Consider the following 9,018-nt stretch of genomic DNA (forward strand, 5'->3'; position numbering starts at 1 on the left):
CTGCGGGAGGCGCTGGAGCCGGCGGTGCGGCTGGGCCGGTACCCGCGGGCCCGCCTGGCCGTCAGCGCGCTGCTGCTGCAGGACGGCGGCTCGGCCCTGGCCGCCGCCGTCAGCGCCGCCGCCCTGGCGCTGGCGGACGCGGGCGTGGAGATGTACGACCTGGCCGTGGGCTGCGCGCTCTGCCGCCCGCCCGCCGCCACAGCCGCCGCCGCCTGGATGCTGCAGCCCGCGGAGCCCGAGGAGCGCCGCGCCGCCGCCCGCCTCACGCTCGCCCTGCTGCCCGCCCTCAACCAGGTGTCGGCCGTGCTGGGCGGCGGCCAGGGCGGCCCCCCCGAGGACTGGGCGCAGGCCCTGCGGCTCGGCCTCGACGGCTGCCACCGGCAGTACCCGGTGCTGCGGCAGAGCCTCCTGCGGGCCGCCCAGCGCCGCGATGCCGCCGCTGCTGCCACCGCCGCCGCTACCGCTGCCTCTGTGGCCTGAGCGCCCCCGAGACCCGGGTGCCCCGGCCTGGGGATGGGATCGTCTCCCAGAGCCCGTCCAAGCTGCCTTCGGAGCTGCCGGAGACCCCTGGAGCCTGCCTGATCCGCGCCTCGCTGTTGGGGATTGAAATAGGTTTGCTTTTAGAACATTAGAAGTTTATTAAGTTTAATTATAACTACTGGAGACCACCACGGACCCAGCTTGTTCCACACCTCATGCTGCCAGAGACCCCGGACCCAGCTTGTTCCATGCCTTGTGCTGCTGGAGACCCCGCGAGCCAACCCTTGTGCTGCTGGAGACCCCCTGCTCTCACACAGCTGAAGGCTCAAGAACTCTGGTGAAGGACAGTGGAGTATACACCCCCCACACCACTGGAGAGCCCCCAAAAGCGTATCTGAGGAGTCACAATGTGGCAGAACATTCCTAACTGGCACCACAGGGCCCAAACAGCCTGGCATGCTGCTGGAACCCCCCAAAACCAGCCTCCATACTGTGTCAGCAGCCAGAGCCTGCCTGAGACCTCCCTTCAAGCAGCTGCTGGCACTGCAGGACCCCCACGTCTCACCTTGGGGTGGTCCCAGCACCAGGCTGAGACCCTCACACCGAGCTCCCACCACAACCATCCGTGCAGGCAGAGTCCAGTCACCTCTGGGCAGGAACCACACCGTGGCATGGGCTGCACATCCCTTGGGCCTCCTGCCCAGGCAGTGCTTCAGGGCAGCAGAGTTGTGTTTCGTTGGCTTTTTTTCATAGTAATAAATCATTTATTTTCTGGTGAGTCTTCTGCCTGCACGGCTCTGCTGGGGCCTCTGCTAGCCAAGGGCTAGTCCCTCCCTTCCATGATTGGGGTCACCCCCCCCTTCTCCCTCCATCCTTCTTTGAGGGGTGCACAGAGATCTGGGTGCTGCCTTGGGATCTGGTTGTTCCTGGGGATGGAGCAGAGCAGCCAGTCCTGTCTGCCCAGCTGCAACATGGTGGGCTGGTAGGGAATATTCTGGGTATTTTCCACTGGGAAACAGGGCAGAGCTGCTCTCCTGCCTCTGGGCTGAGCTGCAGAAAAGGCAGCATCCAAGAAAGCCAGGGACTGTGTCCGGCAGCACACAGAATTAGGTACAAAAATTAAATGAGCACTTCAGACAGTTACAAACTGCACCAGAGTTAAATAACCAGAGAAAATAAATACAAATTATTTTTGTTTCCAACACAATACACTCTTTTACCAGAGCAAATTAGAAACACAGAACGAGTTCCTACCAGGGAGAGAAGGACAACCAAGAAATGAGGGACACAGAACCAAAATGTGATACTGGGGAGCACGGGGGGACCAGGACTCCTCAGGTGCAGGTGAGGGGCCCTGGAGAAGCTCTCACAGGAGTCCCACTGACTGCAAACACAATGCCTGGACAAGAACAGCCCGTGGAAAACCAGTAAGGAAAATACATTTGGGAGCAGGGGCGAATGGGAGTGATTGGGTTGGCATTGCCCCACTGCTGGTCGTGCAGCTCGCATCAGAGCTAGGCTTGGCACCATCCCAAAATCCTGCGAAAACCTTCTGGAGATGGCTTAGGGTGGTTCCTCCTTCCTATGGTGGGTCAGAAACCTGCCACGGGCTGTACCTGTGCCTGCTGCACCAATTCCCAGCAGGGTCTGACAGTTGATATGTGACCTGTGCCATAGGGGTGGGAACCCCGGGCTGCTCTCTCTGTGCCCCACAGCACTCTGTGGGTGAGGAGGTGCTGCCAGCAAGGCAGATGGGATTTGGGTTGCTCCTCTGGGGCACGGTCCTTTTTCTTTTGTTTCTGCTCCTCCCCTCCCTCCCCTGGCCACCTCTGCTTATCCCTAGGTCTGAAAACAGGAGGAAAAAGAAAATGAGCGCACTGGAACACAAAAACTTCTCTTGCCCCAGCTGGCCGGCAGCTCCCAGGATGGGACACGGGGCTGCCGGTGGCCGGGGATGGCTGTGCCGGGAATGGGCACCTCGAGTTGTGCCTGGCTGGAAGCCTCAAAAGAAATAATGAACACAAGCTGGGAGGGACTGGCCACACGGGAAGGCCACAGCATCCCAGTCTGGCTACTGGCTCCCCTCGGGATCCGACATGTGGGTTTTCACCTGTGAGGAGAAACACGCGGCGTGGCCGTCCTCTGCACTGGCAGCAGGATCAAACCCAGCACCCTGCCCGGCATGGGGATCCCCGGGATCCCACATCCAGCTGGGGGATGTGGGTGGGGGAGCAGCACCTTTGATAAAAGGTATTTCTGCTCCGAGGGTTTTTTTGCAGCCTTAGTGCAGCCTTGATTCACACCCAGGGGTTTGCTGCAGGGTGCTCAGGCCTGTCCCAGAGGCACCAGCGGTTTTAGCCCTGACACCCAGCTGGAATGGCTTGGGGAACCCTGGTAGAGCATCTCATCTACTCCAGGCATCCCTCACCAGCAAGCAGGTGTGGATTTTAGGGGAGCAGAGAGCCCAGCAGAGGATCTGGCCCTCCTCTTACCGTCTCCTCAGTGTCTGTGCTCTCCTCGGCGCTGTCGATGTTGCGCAGGTCACTGTGCCCATCAGATCCCGTCCCCTCCTTTCCCCGTGACTCCCGGGACCCCTCTCCTGCTGGGGATGGCGACTCTGTCCCTGGCTCTGCCCTCTTCTTCTCACTCTCCTTGGACCCTGCAAAGCCAGAGACAGCAGAAATTTGGGGTACCTGTGCAAACATCAGCCCTGTCCTCGCTGCGTTCCCTTGTGCCAAAGGGCTGGGTTTTTACTTGGCGGTCCAGGGAAGGGAAAGGATGTAGGGAACCTGCCCAGCAAGCTCTGGATGTCCTAGGCACACACGGAGGGACCCCTTACAACCAGCTCAGGGTCTAGGCTCACATGTGCCCTCAGGTTGCCCAGCACAGACACCCCAGTGTTGGAGGGTCTGGGCCTGTCCCCTCACCCGTGAGACGCTCTCTCCTCTGGTCCATGCGGTCCAGGCTCTCCAGCAGACTGTCCACCTGTGCCTTGATCTGGCTCAGCTCCCCCTTGATGGAGTGCAGCTCTTCAGCTCGCACTGCAGGGAGAGGAGTTGTGAGGAGCCCACCCAGAGCAAGGAGGACACCCCATCCTGGGCAACCACCTCTGAAGCATCCCACTCTCTGGAGCGTTCTCCCCTCTGGAACATTCTCCTTCACAAAATGTCTTCCTCTATGAAATATACTCCCCACCAGACATCCTTGGGGAATAGTAACTATCCCCAGGGGACAGTCACCAGCCCAGTGCAGCCCCGGCTGCATCTGCTGGAGCTGGGGACTCACAGCAGCAGGGTCAGCACACACCGAGACATGAGGGCTGAGCCTCTTCTTTCTCCCAGCCCTGTCACACTTACACTTTGTCCGTCCTGCCGTGGAGCTGGTGCTGCTCCTCGTCCCGGGCTGGGGACTCAGGCTGCTCTTGCCTCCTGCTCCCAGGTGAGTCCGTCTGGTCTTGACTGGGATGCGGTTAATGAGGGGGGGGATCTTCTGGTACTCATAGACCCTGCAAGGGCACAAGAGCACAGCGGCATGAGCACAACCTTAGAGGTGCAGCAGTACCCTTTGCCAGCCAAGAGAGCATCTTTTTGGGTCCCTGTGTGGTGAAAGGACCCACAGTGTGGGCGCTGCCCTGCCCACATGGTGCCCCTGCCCCACATGCCCCCTCCCCAGGCCCCCAGCCTGTGGAAGCTGCAGCTCCTCAAGGTGGTGAAACACCACTGAGCGTCTCTTGGAGGCAGGGGGACAGATGACCAGGGACACCTTGCTTTTCCACGATCACACACCAAACCCACACATGCTCAGCTCATCCCGCTCCTGGGATGCCGCGCTCACCGGTACGGGAAGTCATCCCTGTAGAGGTCGTAGTCCAGGTCACAGCTACTGCTGCAGGAGGGGGAGAGAGGAGAACATGTCACCTGCTCTGTGGGCACAGGAGGGCAGAGACACCCACCCAGCTTCCAACCCCCCCAGAACAGGAGGCATTCCAGAGAATCTCACGCAAGCTGCCTGGGCTGCAGCATGCCCTGGGAGGTGGCTGTGCCCTAGCAGGGATCTTTCTCGAGGCAAACAAGGGTGTTGGGGGGGATGGTGAGCAGCATCAGCAGGGTCTGTCCTCAGGAAGCTGCATTTAGAGTGCCCTGGTGTTAAACTCCACAGTCCCTGGCTCCAGGTGTGTGCTGTCAGCTCAGGCAGCTCCAAACTAAGAACCAATCTGTCAACGGATCCCCTCCAGTACGGGCAGTGACATGCCCGTAATAAATCATGTGCCATGGACCAGGAGCAGGGAGTGGCAGGAGGAGGAAGAGGAAGAGGAGAAGGAGGAGGAAAGATGCTGAAGCTCATTTTGCTGCTTCAGTTCTTGCGAAATCAGGGAGCGAAGGACTAAGCCTAACCCAAGTAGAGACAAAGCCACGCTCCAGGCATCACTGGGAGCAGGGAGCCTTCCTGCTGTCAGGAATGGGGGGACCAGGTCAAGGTCCCCCAGGGCTCCAGATCTGGCTGCAGATGAGCTTGTCTCTGTGGGATCAATGCTGGGGCTCAGGGAGGTCTTCTGACAGGCAACCTGGGCTGCCCTGCCTGGGGCACCAAGCCTGGGCCAGGCTCACCCAGCCCAGAGGGCAGCTTGGAGCCTGTCATGGGGCAGAGGCACTCCCTGTCCTGCTGCCACCTTACCTTCTTCAGGAATCCTCTGCACAAGGCAGAGCCCACAAGCACCAGCCCTCCTGGTAAGGGCAAGCTGGCAGCCCTGGTGGCCTGCCTGCTCCTGTGCTTTGCACGTGGGGTGCAATCCTTGGGGTCTATTTTGGGAGCTTTTGGTCCAGACTTGCTACCTTCCAAGTTTCTGTTGCTGTGACAAGGATGGTGTGTCCTTTGCATCCCCAACTCCTGCCTGTCACCTGGGGGGGAAGGTCACAACCTGTCCTGGGAAAACAGGGAATGGGCAGACAGAGAGACAACCCACACACGGGGCACAGGGAAGGTACCTGCTTCAGTGGCTGCTGCTGCTGCATAGAGCCCACACTGAAAGGTTTGGGGATGCCACAGGACACTCTGTGCCGTGGGAGAACTGGTGGCACTGCAGGATACCCAGGCTTGGGGTCTAGCACCCAGCTGGGGACACAGCAAGGGGTTTCCTGGCTCAGCTCTTTGCTCAGAGAATCCCCTGGGAAGAGCAAAGGCAGTGGCTGCCACGCTCCAGCGCCCAAGGGGGCCAAGCAGTCCCGGCCCTCCAGTGCTGCCTCCCTTCAGCTCCATGGCAACAGGCAGAGCAATTAGTTCAATCAGGGCGTTTGCAAAAAAGCTCTTACGAGACAGAGGAGCCCGGCTCCAATCCCCTCCTCACCACACATCCACTGAGATGGGGAGACAAAAGTGTGCAGGGATGGGGACCTGCTCTTCTGCCACCATCAGTGCCATCACCATCACCTACTGCCATCCTCAGGGCCATCACCACCCCCATGTGTCCCTGCAGGGGTGTCTGTCCCTGAGGAACAGCATTTAAAAATCACAATTGCAACAGATATAGACACAGAGTTGTAGAATCCTGGAATGGTTCGGGTTGGAAGAGTCCTTAAAGCTCATCTCATTCCAAACCCCTCTGCAATAGGCAGGGACACCTTCCACTAGACCAGGAAGCCCCATTCAATATGGTCTTATGCACTTCCAGGGATGGGGCAGCCACAGCTTCTCTGAGCAGCCTGTGCTAGGGCCTCACCAGCAGGAAGAATTTCTTTCTTATGTCCAACCTAAACCTGCCCTCTGACAGTTTGAAACCATTACTGAAGGAGGACAACATCTGTAACAGGCATGGAGACCACAAGGCTTCTCTGACTGCCTTCGGGTGGGGAGGGCAGGTCCCCACACCCCACTGGTGACACACACCAGGAGGGGCCCAGCGAGGCCTCCAGCCAGCACCTGTGTGGCCAAGAGCCCTGTTGGGATGGGGCAGGGACATCCCACAGACTTACACCTACCAGCTGGAATAGTCAGAGGTGTGAGTGATGGAGAGCAGGGGAGGAAGAGGAGCCAGGTGTGGGACAGTCCCCAGACCCCCCCTGCAGCCCCCACCCCACACACAAGCACTCACTGGTACAGGCTGCTGCTGTGCTGCCGCTTCTGGCCCAGCCTGGCCCGGCTCGGCTTGGGCTCCCTGGCCATGTCCAGATCTGTGGGGAGAGAGAGGAGGAGAATGAATCCACATAGACAAGTCTCTAGCACCAGCTTCCTTTGGTCTCAGCCACACTCCTGTCCCAGCTGGAGATGTCCCACCTCAGAAAATCTGCAGGACAAGCAGGAGGCTGGGAGCTGTCTGGATTTAAGCTTTGGGGAAGGACAGGAGCAGCCCAACGTTGTACCAGGACATGGAGCAGGTCAAGTTATCCCTTCCTATGGGTGCCCTGTCCCAAGGAGCCAAAGCTGGGCAAGCTCCAATTAGGGTGGCAGAAAGCACCTCTGATGATGAGGGTAATTATTCCGCAGAGACATTTCCCACCGCAGTGGTGAATCCACCTCTGCTATCACTCCTGCTGGGTGGATGGGTTGCATTTTGGGGAGGTCTGGGATAGCAGGACACCATGCCAGGGATGGGGGAAGCCCCACATCCTGCTGCTCTGCCCTCTCAAAGGCTGCTGAGACACGTGCGATGCCGAGGTGTGGGGCAGAGATGCCTCCGGACGCGCAGCTCAGCGATGCCAGGTCACAGCTCCCCGGCGATGCCCTTCACCCCTTTGTTAGGATTTCACAACCAACATCCACATAAAAGCCAGCTTGAATCTCCTTTCTGCATATACATTTGGGAGGCACCAATACTGTGGTTTATGGACATCTCCATAGATTTAATTTTGTGATTTTGCGGGACTCTAAAACCTCTCTGGCCCCTGGGGTAGGAGGTGGTGGGTGAGATGTTGAGGAGTCCCTCCTGTATACTTCCCCTCAGACACAGTAAGTGTGACCAGCTGTCCCACAGGTGACATTGTGGATGCCACTGCACCAGGGCACACCGAGCTGAAGCTTCCTGAGTGCTCTGGGAACACACTGTCCCAGCAGAGAGGCTTAGACCTCCCCAGGAGTGTGGACACTGGCCACGGGTCCCTCCAGCCCAGCATCTGTCAGATGAAGTTCCCCCCATCCCTACAGGGAAGAGGGTTTCTGAGAAAGATCCAAGCGGAAGGAAATTGGCACTTTGCTTTCCAGGCTGCCACCTTGTGTGGTGAAGTCTGTGGGCTGGCTCTGATCTCAGGGTGAGCTGGGGAAAGTGCTCTGTGCATGCCAGGTAATGCTGGCACCAATTTTTCATGGGTGCAGCCAGATTCCCAGGGACTGCTCAGGGCCAGAGCCCGCTGTTGACATCCCTCTCTCCAGCCCATCACGCCTGCCCAGCAGAGACACTCACTCCACTCCCTGCCAGCAGGACAGAGACCTCAGCACCCCAGCCAGGGACCCTGTCACAGGCCACATGTACCAAGGGGACTGCCCTGATGGGGCAGGGGACAGAGCCAGCAGGGCTCCATCACCCAGGGTCATTGGCCCTGTGTCTGGGCTCTCCTCCATGTAATGGAAGGGTTCTGAGAGCATCCCTGTCCTTGGGGAGTAATGGTATGGGGGAATAATGTATGGGGGAGCATTCCAGCACCAGGAGGACATCTCTGACCTAGGGTTAACCTCAGCATTAAAAGGACATCCCTGAGACAGGAGGAAATTGCGTGGGGGCATCCCAGTACTGTGAGGATATATTCCTGTCCTGGAGGTAACGATAGTGAGGGGTAATGGCATGGGGGCATCCCAGTACTGGGAGTGCATCCTTGTCCCAGGGGTCATGGCATGGGGAGAACCAGGCATTCCAGTATCGGGAGGCCATCCCAGCCCTGGAGAGGGACTGGTACCACTGTGGAGGGCACCTGGAAGGCGGCCCCACCCGGGGTGGGGGCGTTAGGGGCACCAGAAGGCTGCAGGGGGACACCCCCGCCTCGGGCAGGGCTGCCAGTGCCGGGCGAGCATCCCGGTGCCGGGCGAGCATCCCGGTGCCGGAGCATCTCCCGGGGGAAGGGTGCGGGAGGAGGGCCGATCCCGCGGGAGGGATACCGGGGGGGGGAAGATTAGGGCCCGATCCGGCCGATACTCACATCTCCAGCCCGCGTCCCCGCTGCCGAAGAGCGTCATGGCCCCGCACCGGCCCCGCACCGGCCCCGCACCGGACCGAGCGCTGCCACCGGGCGCTACCACCGCCGGGCGGGGGGGTCCGGGCCGCACCACCGCGGCGCGGGGGGACACCACGCCCCGCACGGTGGTCCGTGTCCCTGCCCGCACCGCTGCGGGCACCGCGCTCACGCTGCCCCCGGGATCTCCATCCTCACCCTCATCCTCCCCGGGATCCTTCCACCTCTCGCCCCTCGCACCTGCCGGGTCCTGCCCTCCCGGTCGCCGGCTCGGTGGCTGTCCGGGTTTGCCCAGCTCGCCCGGAGCCCCGAGCCCAGCCTTGCTGGCAGCGATGTGGATCGTGCCTTCCCGCCACGGAGCTGGCGACACAACCAACTGGCA

The 9,018-nt window shown here is 60.1% G+C and overlaps 2 protein-coding genes across 2 annotated transcripts in view; one reads left to right on the forward strand and one right to left on the reverse strand.

The window, feature by feature from the left end:
• EXOSC6 (exosome component 6) overlaps positions 1-625 on the forward strand; it is a 1,380-nt gene extending 755 nt beyond the window's left edge. The window contains exon 2 of the mRNA XM_027646691.1: positions 1-625. This exon is cut by the window's left edge and continues 28 nt beyond it. Coding sequence (XP_027502492.1) covers positions 1-480 — 480 coding nt within the window. The 3' untranslated portion in view covers positions 481-625.
• On the reverse strand, positions 619-8,690 carry LOC113948770 (RNA-binding Raly-like protein). Its single transcript, XM_027646671.1, has 7 exons — positions 8,604-8,690; positions 6,569-6,647; positions 4,315-4,365; positions 3,837-3,985; positions 3,408-3,521; positions 2,973-3,139; positions 619-2,590 (listed from the first exon to the last, which is right to left on the reverse strand). The coding sequence occupies exons 1-7, from the start codon at positions 8,638-8,640 to the stop codon at positions 2,552-2,554; spliced, it is 636 nt and encodes a 211-aa protein (XP_027502472.1). The 5' UTR covers positions 8,641-8,690; the 3' UTR covers positions 619-2,551.
• Positions 8,691-9,018: the final 328 nt, after the last annotated feature.

The sequence above is a fragment of the Corapipo altera genome, unplaced genomic scaffold (assembly GCF_003945725.1).
Source record: "Corapipo altera isolate COAL_440 unplaced genomic scaffold, ASM394572v1 62, whole genome shotgun sequence".
Classification (NCBI taxonomy): domain Eukaryota; kingdom Metazoa; phylum Chordata; class Aves; order Passeriformes; family Pipridae; genus Corapipo; species Corapipo altera.